The 17367-nt window shown below is 42.8% G+C and overlaps 1 protein-coding gene across 1 annotated transcript; it reads right to left on the reverse strand.

Moving 5' to 3' along the window:
* Positions 1–7129: 7129 nt before the first annotated feature.
* Positions 7130–9912, reverse strand: GPR160 (G protein-coupled receptor 160). The gene is made up of 2 exons (XM_084292021.1): positions 9853–9912; positions 7130–8569 (listed from the first exon to the last, which is right to left on the reverse strand). Exon 2 carries the CDS (start codon positions 8513–8515, stop codon positions 7496–7498), a length of 1020 nt encoding a protein of 339 aa, XP_084148147.1. The 5' UTR covers positions 8516–8569; positions 9853–9912; the 3' UTR covers positions 7130–7495.
* Positions 9913–17367: the final 7455 nt, after the last annotated feature.

A 17367-nucleotide genomic window follows, 5' to 3' on the forward strand; every position in this document is an offset into this window, starting at 1 on the left:
ATTGCTTTTAATTACAACTGCTTGAGCTTTCTAATAGCAGATGTTATTAATATTTTTATCAACCACTGAAAACTCCAAGTTAGGACAACCCATTGCTGTTACGTGCTAGTAAGTGGTGAGAGCCGTAATCCGAATGGCACCAAAGGCTTTTAAGAATTAATTGATGTCTGGGTTTATTTTGGAGGGAAGTTGCTAAGCACTTTCTAATTTTTTTTTTATTTTTTTTTTCTGTCTTCAGTTACTGTTGTCAAATAAATTTAATTGAAGGTTCGATGTTTGGCAATGTTCGTTTGAAAGATACTCAAGTGATGAAGACAGGTTCCCATCTGTAGCATTTCTGTAAGATACCCCGTGTAGTATATCTGTAACATATGTTCTAAAGAGTATGTTCTGTTTTGATGAGCTAACTGAAGACTAAAGATATCTTAGATATTTATCCTTTGGCTTTTGTCTTAAAGTTTTATTATTTTTATACAGAAATTTCACTGGCTAACTTTTAACCTGTTTTCTGATTGTACTGTTCTTGGGCAATGTAAAAAGTAGGTGTACTTACATGTGAATTGATAATGGCTTAAGGCATATTTAGAAACGTGGGCTGATGTTGTGAGTCCTATTTAGACCTGCAGTTAATCAATGTTCTGTGCATGAGAATTTCACGGTTGTTTTCATTTTGTTTTATGAGACAGCTTTCAGGAGAACCTCTACGGCTAGCGTTTATATACAACCCTGACTAATCACTGACAGATGCCAGGAGCTCGGAGGAGACGTGCATTTGTCATGTCTGCTCTGGTTCTCCTGGTACACTACATTTTCTGTGGTTTTGGAAGAGCCGCGGATAGTGAGTTATGCTTTAAATATTCATGAATGCAGCAACTAAGAATGCGGGCCTTACTCTCACTGAAAGTTTTTTCTTCTTCAACTCTTTTGTCATTAACTTTCAAGTGTAGCTAAAGTCTATTTCAGAAGCTTTTGAATTTACTCAAAAAAAGATATGTATACTTGGAACAATATTCCTCCAGAACAATTTTGCATATTGGTCATTTCTGTTTTGGTTTAGGTCAGTGAGGTTTTCCCAGGCTTATGCTACCTATTTCCCTTGGCTTTCCTCACAGATTAAGCCAGACCCTCTTTCAGAAGAGGAAGTCTTGCTGAATTTAATTGATGTTAATTTTTTTTAACAGTTGCTCCACTGGATGTGTCTACCAGAAACCCTTTCCTTTAGATTTATTTCATGGGATTTTGTACTCTGCGTTCAGCTTGCTGCTATTGTGGGCTATATCTCAGTAATGCCTGCAAGATTTCAATTCTTGTAGAAAGGAAGGCAGGACACTGTAGGATCTTAGCTTAAAAGGGAGTTGTGTTGGATGGCTTTCTCCCTTCCTTTTTCTCCACTGGCTTCTACCTTACTCCTGAATGCAAAGTGCAGCATTAGCTCAGGGCATCCTCTCACAGAGCCCTGAGCTTAATGTGACTGTGGAGATTTCTTCCAACAGAGCTATAACTATTACACTTGTCTCAGCTCAGAGTTTATTTTGCATTTTAAAGAAATGCCCCTGAATGGTCAAAATGGGTGCGTAATTACATTCCCCTAAATGATCTGGCTCTTAGCACTGAGTGCCCATGCTTTGCCTTAGGAGCAGCAAGGAAGCTAGGCCACTTGTTCAAAATCAAGCCTTGTCGATGGACTGCTGACTTCTCCAGCCACCCCATGCCTCACGTTTGGCATATTTATAAGACTTTATCACCTCGTTTATACAGAAGGTAAAAAGCAGCCAACTTGTCAAGTTAAACTCAATTGGCTCGGATCACCCCAAAGTTTTGGGGGTTTTAAACAGGCTAAATTGTAAATCCATTACATCCATTAATCTCCTTTGTTATTTCCCAGGAATGTTAGAGGGTAAAACTTTTCCTATTCTTGTGTCGATATACCTCAGGTTTATGTCCTGCAAGCATTCATTTCCTCATTTCTCTCCCGTGAAAGCATTTTTTTCTTCTAGCTTCTTGACAAATCACAAGTGAGAATCCAACCTTTTGAGTAGGACAGGTGGAGTCTGTCATAACTGCAGACATGGCAGCAGGAAAAAAGAAATGTGTGACGGTATTTGAGCAGGTTTACAATAGCTTTTGGATCACTTCTTTATCTTGGTCTTAGCTGTAAGGAAATGTTCAGGTGTAAACTCTAGCTTGAATAGAAGTTTATGTAGTGAGACTTTGCTAGCTGGTGTGTTACTAGCAGTAGTGCTGCCTATTTCAGGCTGCTCTCATCACAATATCAATGCAGAAACTTACAGCTTAATCGTGTAAGAAATTTCTTATGCATTGACAGATGTGTAGCTCAAGCTGATCAGAGAGCTCAGTGACAGCTGTGCAGTGAGTCTTCGTTTTGCAAATAATTAGGCATCCACATAATCTGTAACACAAGTAGTTCTCCTGATGGCATTGAGGCTATTCATGTTAAAATTAAGCATGTATATTAAAGCTTGCAGAGTTATTTTCTCCTACCAATATGGCACAGAGATTTTCCGTTAGCATATATTTAGATACATAGCTGTCTAACCAGACTTTTACTCATCAGTTGTTCTAGGCTACAGATAATGACTCTGCAAAAGAATCTGTTTGGGATACTGTTCTCTTTTTTTTCTTGAACTTTCAACAAACTTAGAGATGGAGAGAAACTAACACTTCAATGTGTTTTGTTGCAAGCACACAGCTTCTGTTGAACGCTGAGTGGAATAGGGATGAAGAGAGCTAAAGATGCATTATTACAATGTAAAGTGTTAATGTCTCGTAGTGAATACATTTTGAAGTCACTCTTGCACAATTAACTGTAGTTTCAGACAGGAAATATTATGATGAGAAAGCAATTTAAAATCACTTAATGCTTAGTTCACTTAAGCTAAGTCTCAATTAACTTCTTTTTAAAGGAATTTGCCTTTGGTCATGAGAATTTAGTTAGGTTCTATGGGTTCTAGGTAGCTGTATCCACTGGATGGCTTTGAAAACAGTGACATTAATAGAAGAAAGGTAATTATGTTATAGACAGGAGCCTGCAGTGTAGATGCTATGTCCAATTTCTCTTTCAAAATGCTGTCTCTAACGTAGTCCAAGAGCTGTAATCAGAGACTGGGACACAGATCAAATGCAAAAGCAGATAGGACACCTTACCTTGATCCATATGAATTGGGCTGATTCATTTCTACCTTCTGCATAACGTTGGAGGAGCTCTGTCGTGCCATTTCTTCTCCATGTGGATTTAGCACATTTGGCACTTTTTGCCCTGTTGGGTCTCAGCTGTGTTGGCCGGAGCATTTTGCGTAGTGCTTGTCTCCTGGATCGCATGGGCAGCACTTCCACAAGTATTCAAGGCCCCCATTCTAAGCTGTTGTATCGGGTTGTGCAACCTCTGTGTTGTAACTCATACACACCTGCTTATTCACGTGGAGGTTGTACTTATAATTTACTGGTCTCTCATAGCTGCGTGGAAGGGGAAGAAAAATTCAAAGGTGTGAGCATGCTTGTAATAAAAGATACGTTGCAAGTTTATGGTCTGTCTTTTGTAGCTGTTGGTCTGACCTTCTGAACCACGGTTCTGGGAATCAGTGTTGTGAGCAGATTTAAAGTTAAAAAAAAAATTAAACTTCCAGCCTGTATTAACTTCCTGCTAAATTACACAAAATGATTGTTTTGCAAGTAAGGATCTGGAAAAATGTGATCTGAAGAGATTTTTCCACCTAGAAGGAATTATAATTCGAGCACAAATGTACATTCATAGAATAATGATAATGCTTTGAATGCAACATGTAACATTTAAGAAGTATTTTTAACTATGTGTGAAAGCACTGTTTTTACATAAGGTTGTTGAGAAGCTTATAGTATTGATCGTAGGTACCAAATAGGGGTGCCCTAGCTCACGGTGGGATTAAGCTAGAAGCACAAATGCAATTGATTTATGGCACACGTCTGCTTTGTGGCTGTGGTCAACATGCAGGAAGACTTGTGTTGTCCTGTGCTACCTGCTCAATGTTTTGGCAGCTGGGACATTGCGTCCTCTATTTGGAAAGTAGATGGTTGAAAGAACAATGAAGTGTTCTGCAGAGCCAGCTTCCCTTGAAGAATTCTTTGTGCTGTACCCTTAGCAAACCAGTACTGATCAGGAAAGATATGTGTAAGAAGAAAAGTTTTATTAATGAGTGCCAAATACTTTCACTTAGAGTTGAAAACACATAGAATAGCTCACTAAATTCAATGTTGATTTTTAAGGGATTCTCATAAGTTTCTCATAAAGGGTTAATGCTTTTGCCACTGTTACCGCTAATATTATATAATTCTGTAAGAATTAAAGGACTGTAAAATGTTTGCATGGTATAAGGTCATTAGTTGCTGGCACAGCACGAGTAGTAACCTAGGTTAATGGTTGTCTGTAGTATGGATTATTTCAGATATTGCTACCTTTCTTACATAGCTTCTCCTCTGTGTCTTGCAGTGAAACTGTAATCCTGTTCTACAAAATAATGGTTTATGGTTTTATTGCTGTACTCAAGGCTCAGTGTTCATGACTTCTCAGAAGCACCAGATAAAAAAAAAAAATAATGCACAAAGGGAGGAGAAGCCTGTTAGGAGGGTAACAGAATAAAGATCACAACTGGATCAGGTATCTCCCTCCATAAAAAAGTCATGGATAAAAATGGGCTTAAAATGAGCTACTGTTAATGTATTTTAAAATAGGTACACATCAGTAGGCTACAATGCCACAGTTGGATGCTATGTTGAGACCTGTAGCGCTGCTGTTACCTACTTGGTGGCCGTAATGACAGCTTATAGGTTGATCCTTTTGGACGCTTTTTCCCAAAAAGTATGAAAGAAAGAGTTTGATTGTAACACAGGGATGTGACATCAGTATATTGACATTTGATTTGCCTGCATTTTGTTGCTTCCCTGTAAAATTACGATTTAAAAAACTTAAAATGTCTTTAGAAGCAGTGCAGCAATTATGGGAATTCTGCTGTGTCGGAACAGATGGGGATGGGTAAACTTTAATTACAGGTTGAGAATGTGAACCACAGCGATAAATACATCTGTCCGTACCCAGCTTCTTGCAGTTCCAGTTCTGTGTACATCAGTGAATCAGAAGGGTGAGACTAACCACACCAAAAGAAGCATCTGAATTGCGTGTTCTTGAAAATAATTTTGTCTTCATCTGATGTTAAGTGAATTTAAAATTAGATATTTTCCCTTGCCTGCCAAATCTGTATGCATTAGTTATTTCATGATCTTCTGAAATGCCTGGTGCATTGCTATCTGAGATACTTGCTGGTTTTTAAATGGAATTAGGTTTTGTAAATACTTTGTCGATCCCATTTCAGTGGGTGTCCAGATTATATATAACCTGAGGAAATGCTGTGTCCAAAAATATGGTTAGACATATTTTGTCCTATAGCATCTCAAGCACTAAGGAACAGCAATTGGAAACCAGGTGCAGGGAGTGATTGCTTACGGTCGTTTTTCAAGGTTAACATTATACATGCTTTCCTACTTCTAATGTGGAAATAGAATTTCCTCCAATACGGTATCCCGCATAAAGGATGAAACAATTTGTGGTGCCAAACACTTCAAACTCTATTGCTGAACATTGCTGCCTCTTATTACACTGCTGTTAAAATTCAGTTTTTGATCCTTTACTGTCATTTTGATGGCCTTTTTAACAGATTTTCCAGAAACCATTTTCTGCTGCTTTAACAATGCTGTCCTTTTGGTTTTGTTTCTGAAACGTTGTCACTGAAACCTCAACGAACTCTTTTACCCGCTGTGGGTGAAAGAAGCACTATGTGGGGTGAAGTAATAAATCAGAATTAATTGGACTTTGATATATTGCAGAAATGTATGATGAATATATGGTACGCGATTGTAAATTCTTATCATGGAGTGATATACTGGAATATTCTTTTATAAGAAATTTTAGCACATGTATCACTAAATTCTGCAATTAAAACGTATGTCTATAATTGATATATAGTATTGTAAATGGTAACCCAAAAATTAAATTTTACAGTTGAAGAGCACAGTGAATATGTAAAAATATGATCTTCACTTTGTGAATCATTTTTTTTAAAAAGCACTTTCCTATTACCAACTAGCATGTGAATGAATTTTAGATTCTCTCATTTGTTATGAATCCGTAGAAGTGAGATTACTTTAATCTGTCTGTTAATGGATAAATTGATTATACAAATGCTGAAACAAAGCACCTTATACTATGCTGCTTAAACTTGCTTGTAATTGCACCTTTTGTTACCTGCAGATTTTTCTTAATGAGTATTCTTGTGTGATACCATTGTTCCCTGTGGGTCTGAGTGAATGATTAACCAACCAACCTGCAGCGTCATTTACTTCTATAGTTTCCTATTTCAATATAATATTGTACTGTGAGTTCAGTGCTTCAGAAATAAACGCTACTTCCATTTGTCTGCTTTGGTTGTGTATCACATTTATCTCTTACAAAATTAAACCAAGAGTTTAATCTTCATTGAACTGTAAGAACTTGAAAATTAATGAAATGCTTTTGCTAGAAGTCTGAATAATTTTCCCCTACTGAGGTAGACCTGCTTCAGCAAGTAGAACTACTTTAATATCAGAGTAATCTTGGCTGCAGAATAAATTCTGTTCTACTTGAACCTGTTCTTTAACGTCTGGCATGTACTTACGTGTATCAAGAAAACTTGTAAGAGGATACATGTCTGCTTAGTTGAGGGAGTCTAGCTGAACTGTTCATATTAAACACATTTGTATTTGTTCTGCATTAAAGCTCTTACTGCTCTGTTTGTAGACAAAGAGTTTTTAATATGCATATATACATCAGAGAAGCAGCAGCAAAGAAATAACGAAACATCACTCTTCCTGTAGTTTCGAAAGTTACACATCTTGCAATATTGTATGTAAACAAAGCTTGTATTTCTGTGGGAGGTATAGCTTTAACTAAAACAATTTATTCCTCATTAAACATACAAAAAAAAAAGCCTTAATTTAAGTTAAACCGACAAAAATTGACTTGAACAAGAAGACGACTTCAAAAAATCACAGTTGTTTGAACATGACAGTAGCTTACTTGTATCTAACTGATAAAAGGGCTCCAGCTTAGAAAAATACTTTATTGCATTTTATACTATAAAACCTGAGATCATTCCATTTAAAACAAGCGTAACATTCTAGTAAAAACACAAGGTTTAACTGAAAACTTGGTTTTTGGAAGTGTTGGTCTTCCATAAAACCCATACTTCAGACTCTTTGGACTGGCAGTAAAGCCTGGTGTAGAAGCATGCGGTGTCCCACATCCCGGCGCGATATTTATTACTGTCCTTGTGAATGTTGGATTCTTTTCCATGGGTTGTAGCTCTGGAGATGCTTCTTTGTATTATCTGTAAGGACACTGTCACAGAGCATCCAAGTACACACTTCTGCCGCACAGCACTTTCTTGCAGTCTTTTCTGTCAGCAGCTCGTTAACAGATCACAATTACTGTGCCTGGCTTTTCAGCTGGCTCTGTGTTTTCATTGTTAAATGGCATAAAGCAGAATTTCCAGCTAACAAATGGGTCTGTAGACCACATCTCCTCTGTCAATTCAACATCGTGACATCGACACCAGTACGCTACCGCAATGAGAAAGCTGTTGATGAAGTACAGCCAGGGGACATTCATCTCCATGTAGGCCGGAATCCGAGCACCAAGAAACAAAATGATAAACTGAAGAAGCACAAAAGGTGCCCAAGTGCCAAGGAAACAGACGAGCAGTCTGGTCAGAAGCTGCCACTTAAAGCAAGTGCCATTGTTGTTAGACGCATACGAGAACATCAGAACAGGCTGACTGGCGAAAGAAATCATCCTGACAGACAGTATCATGGTTATGACTTCCTTCCGAGAAACCATGAAAGCCATGCCTATGAGAAGCAGCATGGCAAACGAGACGGCGTAGCTCTGCACGCTGACATAGAGAGGACACTGATAAGGAGAGAAATGGTTCCGAATTTCTAGTTCTTCGTAGATAGCAGGAACATTCAGAATACAGAAAAAAACTGAAATCCATATGAAAATCACAACAAATATATAAAATAGTCTTTGGCCTTGTCTAGGAGATTGAGAGGTTTGGGCTATCGTCATGTAATAATCCAGACCAGCCACGAGACATACTGGGTAATGCAAAATCCCGTAAGTAAGAGAAATTATCTGAGTGAAGAGGCAAATGTGGTACTTTGTAAATCTTACACCCCAGAGTGCAAAGTCTTCAAAATAGAAAATGACAGCTATATTGATCAGCAGGATGAGATCTAGGAGTGCCAGAGAAACACAGAAGTATCCCATAAAGCTAACTTTCACATTTTTTTGCTTAACTTGCAACATGAAGAAATCAAGGGACACCTTTCCAAGCATAATCAGAAGCAACATGCAGCTGATTTCAAAAGGCTGGTGGGCCTGTGGGTAGTGGTACTGGCCAGAACAATTTTCACAGAATAGAGCAGCCATCCTCCAACAGTAAGAGCCAGAAAAATAAACATCACAGGGCACCGGGCTTCATGTCTGAAAAGGAAAAAAAAATATTTGTAGGGATTTATTTCTGGTGTAGTTCTACTTATATATTATTCCCTATCATAACAGCTACCAAGTCTACATCTGAATTTTCCAGGCTCCTTAGTTAAGGTTAAAAGCTTCAATAAAACAAGGAACACCTATATTTTATGTTCTTCTATGTATACTCTTTTGAGAGTTAAAAGATCAACATACGCTTAAGTTACTCTTCTACCTACTTCCCTAAGGAAAGGTTTCAGAAATGAGGTTGACCGTGCTTCTTCCCTTTAGAAAACACGGAGGTCTTTCTGTCCAGCTGGGCAGAGGGGTAGGTGGTTCAGCGCCACTACGTATTCTGAAGAAATTAGAAAACCACATAGGACAGAAACTGTGCAACCAGCAGGACCTGTCATGTTACGGCCTCGCAGTTTGTTATGCTCACAGAATCTATATGGAATTGAGACCGCAGGAATATCCCGAAAGCAGACAAGACATCCAAACAACCCATCCTGTTTAGTTGGCAACCAAACTAAATAAGCTTCATTAGTTGACTGGGGTTCTGTTCATCCTTTAGCAATATAAGTTATACAGCAATAGGCACCTCAGAAATGCTGTTTTTCCCCTTAGACTTGTTAACTTCCCTTACAATGTCTTCCCACGTGATAATTCCTAAGAAAAACGAACACAGGATGGCTTCATGTACACCAACACAGCGTATCAGAAAAAGCTCTCCACGCTTCCCTCTCTAAGGGACCAGGACAGCGATACCAGAATTTTTCACAGCACTTGTCCTTCGAACCACAGATGAAAGCGAAGCATTAAACGTTTCTCCACTTTTACCTCGGCTTTTCTATAAAGCTGTTAACTGCTACTTCGCTTCTTTTGCCCTTCCCCTCCTTTTAGGCAGCGCAGGTGCCTCATACTTCTGTCTGTTACAGCTCGCCTGTGCTGAAGCCCACTGCTAAGATGCACTTTAGGCCTTTTCTAGAGTTATTATTTTTGTTATTGCCGTTGTTTTTAAACCCTTAACAGTCTCAGTAAGGGCGCAGCAAGCTGCCCGGGCCGGTTGCAGAGCTGCACCCCTCACTGGCAGCCGCAGAGCCGCGGGGTGAGGAACGGCGCCCGCACACCCAGCAGCAGCAGCAGAGAGCCCAGGGCAGCTGCAGGCAGCCTCGCAGCATCCCTGTGATCCACGAAGTGCTCGCGTTTAAACCCACACCAGCATTTTACGGCCAGAGCTGGCGAGCAGTCAGCCAGGTGCCTCCTGCAAAGCCGCCCGAGAGCTAGCAGCCTACCTGGGCTCGCAGCTTCCTCACTCCTCGCGGCTGAGGGAGGCGGCTCTGAGGGGACGCTGGGGCTGAGGGTCCCGTGGGGGTCCCGTGGGGGTCCCTCCCGGCCCCTGCCCGCCGAGGAGCCCACCTTGCCGCCCCTCCGGTGGGGCTGAGCCGCCTCAGGTCCCGGGACGTGCCCGGCTGCCCTCACCGCGCCGCTGCCGCCTCAGCCGGCGGCCATCTCCGCCCCTACCCACCGGCAGGGCGGGGAGGGGAACCGGGGCCGGCTGAGGCGAGGCGAGGCGAGGCGGGGCCCTGTGAGGAGAAGGCGGTGAGGGGATGGCGGAGAGAGGGCTGGCTCCGTGTTCAGGGCCCGGACAGAGCCGGGGGGGCTGCGGCAGGGCCACCGGGAGGGCGACGGGCACGGCCCCGGGGGGCAGCGCCTCGCCCTGAGGGCACTGTGCGGCTGCTGGCTCGGGGGGGCAACTGCGGCGTGTGGGGAGGTCCCATCCCAACAGATCCCATCCCAAAGGTGTCACTGACAGGGCCGAGCAGGCTTTCAGAAGATTAATTGCTTCTGTTTCTTTGCAGGTCTCGCAGCTGGAAGAGCCCTCGGTGCTTTCAGGGACGCGGGCAGCACCCACCGCCTGGCCCCATCTGGCATCTCCTGGTCCATCCTCGGTGTCCCTCAGGGAGCAGCCGGTGGGTTTCTCCCCAAGTGCCCCATGTCCATGGGCTTTCCCAGGCACCTTCCCCTTCCCACAGCCAGCACAGCGTGCCCCCAAGCATGGGGCGTATCGCCTTCCTGCGGTGTCCCTGCTCCTTGATAGGACCGTAGGGTAAACCTAAACGTTGGAGAATTTGGCCAGTGGTGCGATAATTCTCTTTTTCTACATCGTTTAATGGTTTTATAAAACACTGCTGGGTTTGAAATGCAACGCAAAATTCTGCAATCCCTCGGTGCTGTAGGTATATTGTTTTACATACAGGAACTTTCTCCACATAGTATAGTTAAAGGATTATATAGAAAATGCTAAGGAATATCTCACTGTGGACACTATCTTGGCAAAAAGATCTTTTTGCAAATGGCTCTCCCAGCGCTGGCCTTCTCTGAGATTTTCAGCAATTAAGAAAAGTTTGGAAGCAGGTTAGGAAATAGCCATTGTTCCATTTAAGATAATGGTGAATTCAAGTGGATAATCCTGCAAGTATAACATAAAGCCTTCTAAATGGGTTGGCCTTTTGGCTTGGACATCCTGTAGCAATCTACTTAATAGAGTTTAAAAATGCACAGAATAGAATTTTCTCCTCCTCCAGATCAACCTACTAATTTAGTTTTCCATTTGTTGTTTTATTTCCCATCTAGCAACAAATGTAGGATAAGAGCACATCCTGCTGCTGGTGTGGCCAGCTGAGAGTCCTGAGCGTTGCTTCTTGAGTTAATTGGAAGTGGTTTCCTGTTGACTATGGCTCTCTGTTGGCTGCATGTATGCAATATAGCTGTCATTCTATGGCTTTTTTTTTCTTTTTTCCTCATTATGTGTTTGGTAATTCAGAGATAAATCTAAGGAGAGGCGTGGAAGCCTGTGAGCTCAGTGCTGCAGCACCCGTCCCGTGTGTGCAGAATGGAGCCCAGAGCCCGGCGCTGCCGCTCCTCTGCCCCCCGGCCAGCAAGTTGGCCGTGCCAGGTGCTTGTCCAGGCTCGCTGAGCAGGAGGTGCTGGTGTGAGTCACTGGGAGATCTGGGAAAAGATAGTGGCCATCCAGCCTTTCTCAAAAACTAGGTGCTGGCAGGAGTAAATGGCATCTGTTAGGTGATTCCTGCGGGCTGGGCCACCTCAGAAAGGTAGGCAGAACATGTAATTTCTGGGACCTGATCAGGCTTAGGAGAGAGAAATCTTTGGGAGCTTTTTGGACCTAACTTACTCAGTTTAACTTATTTTTTTACTGGGTCTAAACTTCAGTCATTAAGCATAGAGCAGCCATGTCTCGTACCCATTGAAAGGGAAACTTTTTTTTTTTTTTGTCTTTCTTGAAGGTTAAATAGAAAATCAGTGATAGATCTATCCATGTTTGATCTGTATGTACAGAAGTATTAAGTTGGCTGGTAAGACCTCTTCTAAAAGCAATTAACTCTCTGGTACTCTGGAATTAAATTCAAGTGCAGGTAGAGTGCTCTTCTAATTTTTGTCTTCTGTGTTTCCTCTCACTGTTTAAATAAGCTCTCACTATTTTTTTTTCAGACTATGATATCAATCATCTTGTTTTTCCACAAAGAAATAATAACTTTTTTTTTTTTTTTTTTTTTTTTTCCCAGAAGTTAACCTAATCTCGAGCAGCATTCACATTGGCAATATTTACTTACCCCAAAAGCACTTATTAGGATTGTTACACAGACTGCAATGTAACAAGAAAATTTTCACACCTGGAATGGGTATTTTACCATCTGGGCACCCAGGCTGCTCTGTGGTCCCATTCACCAGTATCTGACTATACCCTTGATAATAGATTATCCTCTTCTTAGTTCTAATCAAAGTAAATCAGAAAAAGTGATTTTTCCAGTGCTGGCTAGGAAATTGTTGGGCTGATATTTTTGCTTCTGATCACTACTTTCTTTACGACTGCAGTAACAACTGTGCTGGCCTTTGTGGGGAGATACACGGATGGTGGAAGCGAGCAACCAGGAAGGGAAAGGAACAGTTTAAGCATTTCTTTCTGCTGATATAGACCTTAATGCGTGCGTGACTTCCAGAGTGTGCAGCCCAGCATGTCAGCTCCGTGCTTAGCTTTCTGGGCAGGCTCCTCTGCGTGTCCCACAGGGGCAAGTTGCGTAGACTCTTGCAATCAAATTTTCTTTTGTCAGCTCAAAGAGAGGAAGAAGGCATCGGAAGCCGCTTCTGCATGCACTGTATTTTGGGTTAATCTTATGTGTCCAACATCCCCGAGTTAATGTTGGAACTACTTCTTAGCTTCCCTTTCCCTCTTCCAAGACCCACTGTGGTGCTTGTTTGAAAGCTTGTTTATTGCTCACTGATTACTCTGAAGTGATTGTTTTCTGTTCCCAAATGCTACATCTCATCTTCCTGTTTTTCAAACATAAAATAATGAAAGGAGGGAAGACCTCAAAATCAAACGTGTTGCTCTGCGTTGGCAGCTCCTTCTCATTGTGTCAGGAGCTGCTCACACTCGGTCTTGAATAAGGTCAGGCTCTTCTGTAGTATCTGCTCAGTTTGCAGCTTTGCAGGAAAACGTGCAGGTATTTGACAAATGCTCTGCTCTTAAGTAACGGCTGGAGCCGTCCTGCGTGATTGAGGTGGCTGCATTTATGTGCCTGTGCGGCTGTAGAAAGGTTTGAGAAATGAATGTGTATTTGCATACAGGCACCTGTGTGTGGAGGACCAAAGACTGCCTGTTCCAGGAGGGGGGTGCTTGAAGTGATACAGCAAAGCTCTTGCAACAGTTTCTTCGTGCATTTTTCAAATCACGTTGTGGTTCTGTGTCCCCTGCACCTGCAAGAAACTTGGGTAGATGTGTCCTTCTTTCTTCAAGACGATACCAAATCGGACTTCTTTCCCGTTATGTGAAGGAACTTAGGTCATGGCTCCTGGGTAGTCAGCCCCAAATCTTGTTTGTTTTTTGTTTTCCCCCAGATCTTCCTGTCTGGGCCTTGTTGTGCTGCACATGCTAGTTGCCAACTGCCCCTTTGTTCAAGTGAGCAGAAGGAATAAATTTACACCTCATCCTTGTGTAGTTCAAGAAATCTCACGTTGACATCTGGGATACCCCAAGCCTGTGGGAGCAAGACAGGGGGATTGAATGTGTATTTATGCATTTTGATGTCACATGGGCAGAGCTATAGACTGTGGAGTGAACTCCTGGAGAAATTATTATGAAAAATCAGCGTCCTGAGCAGCAGAGGTTTGGACTGAGACTTAATTTGGTGGTGAGTGGACATAACAGACAGGAGCAGAGCTGGCAGGAGACCAGGTGTGTGCAGAATGTCATCTCCAGAGTGCATTTGTACGTGGAGATGAGTGCTGGTGTGATGCAGCCTTTCCTCTGTCCCTTTTCTTTGGCATGCCTTTAACTGGGTGTTGCCTAGCAGAGCATGTTTAATGCCCTATTAGATCTTATGCCTTGTCAGCACAGGATTAGCAATTTGAGTTTTGCAATGGCCTGGTGAGTGAGCATTGTGTAGTTGCTGTTCCTGAAAGGCCACGTCTCAGAAAGACATTAGGGTGTTTATGGAGGTTTTAATAAAATATGTATTAAGGAATGCATGTCAAGGGACAGCTTATTTTATAACGAAGACAATATTTGATCCAGGTCCCATCTACAAGATGTTTTCATGTACTTTTCAGGAATCTTTTAAAAGCACAGACAATGTGCGTTCCTTCTTACTCGTCTTGCTTTTTGCATCTCAGGAGAAGTAAGGGGGAGGCAAGTGTAACAAATTGCTTTGTTACTCAAGGTATAGAGGTGAGTAGAAATTTTTGCTCAGTTTTGCCAGCACTGATGGTTCTTCCTATGTTGTTATCTTTATGTGGAGTTTGCCACTATTCAGAAGGCATGAATGTGTCAGAATAAACGGCTCTGTCTCACCAGTATGCTGAATAAAATAAGATGTTTTTCCTCTGGGCAAAGCAAATCGAAAAGCTAGGTTTTCACAACCTACTCTTCTTCCTCTTTCAGGTGAAGCAGTCAGTGCTCTGCTTCCTGTTTTCCTTTCCTCTTTTCTCTGAACTGATTGAAGAACGTTTTAGCAAGACGTTCGTGTTTCAAAACAACGTACTCTCAGGTCTCAGCCAGAGAACATCTAATCTCTTCCTCCATAGGCTTATGGTACGCGATGTGGTTGAGAGGGTGTTTGGTTTTACTTTTAACTTAGCTACAAATAACACCTTGTGATTCATCCTGTAACAGATCTCCTCTAAGATTAAGTTCACAGGCTGGAACTGAACTGTGCTGAAGTCCAGATGTGAATCTACTTTCTTCTGGGCATTAGTTGTAGTAGGGCATTTATTTTTTTCAAAAGAAAACCTTTTTCTAGGACTTACTCTGTGACATTTACATCCTTCACTGGATCCTCGCTACAGAGTACTTTCAAGGATCATGAGCTTAGCCTTTCTTGTGTTTGGTTTCTGCTCTATATTATGAGGATTAACGATGCTCACCACCTGTACAGAATATTTTGATCTGTATCCAAAGCACGATTGGTGTCCACTGAGTAGTTATCTCTCTTTACTTGAACTTGCACTGAAACCATTTGCACCATGCAATTGCTAATTCTAACTTCTCTCAGAAGTCTTTTATCATAAAACAATTATTTTTATGAGTGATCCTTATTTTCATATAAAAAACTACACATGGCAAAACGAATGCCTTCTGTGTCAGCCAGTGAGTAATGGACTCTTTGTGGGCACGATCAGGAAATGTGCCTTTTGTTTCCCTGCACCTGTTGCTGTACTACAAATAAAATCATCCAATGTTTTATTAAATAAAATGAGAAGCCCTAATGAAATTGTACCAGCCATTACCAGGAAGTCTATTGAAAACATTCAGCAGCTGCTCACTGTGAGTTCGTTTACACTGATAGAGTTGTTTTGTCTTTCTCCTTATGTGCTAAGTGGGAAAGCAACAGCGCAGCCTTAGCAAACAGCAGAGCCGTGGCCCATTTCGTAGCTCTAACTCCTTTTAAAGTGCTTGCTCAGAATCTGTAATAAGTTGTGATCAACTGTTAAGAGTGTGTGACTTGTGAAAGTTTGTTAGCAAGCATCCTGTCTCTTACAGCTAAGTGTCTTCCAAACTACAGCACAGTGGTAAAGCAGGTAAGGATCTCCTGTGCTATCTCATTTTATAGAGTGGGACTGTTTCAGAGAGGCTGAGAATCAAATGAGTCAACCCTGGGAAATCCTCTGGAGTGAGCTGGGGGTCGCCCTTGTTTAACACAGCCGTATGCCACTGGTCTTTCTCTAGGCCTGTAACAGAATTGACATCTTTCTCTCCTGTATTTATAAGCTGATGTGTGTCATGTAGCTGTGCTGGCAAGTAGGTGGGGACCCTTGCACAGAACAGATTACTTCCTAGTAAGAGTTGCCTGATTTAAAAGAAAAGCTAACCCTATTGATAATCTCTACGCTAAATGCTGAAGTGTATTTTATATTAAAACTCCTCACAAGTTGCATCACAACCATAGCTGCTTTGTGTACAGGAAAAGGGTTGCTGAAGACTTCCTGCTAAAAATAGTGTAATAAAAAATTGTGTTCAAACTTGCGTGATACAAACCTTTCTAGGTTTGCTTTCAGAAATACCTCAGATGCAAAGCAGTTGAATGAAATGTCAGCCAAGCAGCACGTGGTGCAGCCCTCCCTTCACACAGTGGCTCAGAGGGCAGCAGCTGCCTGTGAGCGGCGTGAGGCCCTGCGGTGCCCGAGCATCTCCTGCTGCAGCACCCCCTCTGTACTGAGGAGTTTCCTTCCCTTTTGGTGGTGTAGTGGGTTTACGTGGCAAGGTTTTGGTAGCAGGGAGCCATAGGGGTGGTTTCTGTGAGAAAGATCTAGAAGCTGCCCCATGTTTGGGAAGAGCCCCATTGTTTTCCAGATCCGAGCCAATAAGCGATGTTGTTTTTCGCCTCTGTGAGAGCATATTTAAGACAGGGAAAAAACGCTGCGCCACACAGCAGCCGGGAGAGTCAGTGGAGCGAGAGAACAGCCTTGCACCAAGGTCAGTGTAGAAGGAGGGGGAGAGGTGCTCCAGGTGCCGGAGCAGAAGTCCCCTGTGGCCTGTGGTGAGGACCATGGTGAAGCAGGATGTCCCCCTGCAGCCCATGGAGTACCACGGTGGAGCAGGGTTCCATGCTGCAGCCCGTGGAGGAGACCACGGTGGAGCAGGTGGCCCTGCACCGACGGAGGCTGCCGCCTGTGGAAGACCCCTGCCGGAGCAGATTCTGGGCCGGACCTGTAGCCCGTGGAGAGGAGCCCACGCAGGAGCAGGTGATCTGGCAGGAGCTGCTGCCCGTAGGGGAGCCAGGTTGGAGCAGTTTTCTCCTGAGGGATGGACCCCGTGGTACGGACCCATATCTGGAGCAGTTCTGGAAGAGCTGCTGCCTGTGGGAAGCCCACGCCGGATCAGTTCATCAAGGACTGCATCCCGTGGGTGGGACCCCACAGCACAGGGGACGAGAGTGACCGAGAAGGAGCGGCAGAGAAGAAGTGCTGTAGACTGACCATAACCCCCATTCCCCGTTCCCCTGCGCCGCTCGGGGGGAGGAGGTGGAAGAGGGTGGATGGGGGGGGAAGGTGCTTTTGTTTTTTTTTCCCTTTGTTTTCTCACTTCTCTCGCTTGTTAGCTGTAGGCAATAAATCTTACTATCTCCTTATGCCGAGTCTGTTTTGCCCGTTACAATAATTATTGCGTGATTTTCTCGTCCTTATCTCAATCCTTGAGCCCTTTTCACATATTTTCTCCCCATTCCTCTTTGAGGAGGGGGAGTGAGAGAGCGGCTGTGGTGGAGCTCGGCTGCCCACTCGAGCGGAACCAC

This window comes from Netta rufina (genome assembly GCF_964035555.1).
Source record: "Netta rufina genome assembly, chromosome: 9".
Lineage (NCBI taxonomy): Eukaryota > Metazoa > Chordata > Aves > Anseriformes > Anatidae > Netta > Netta rufina.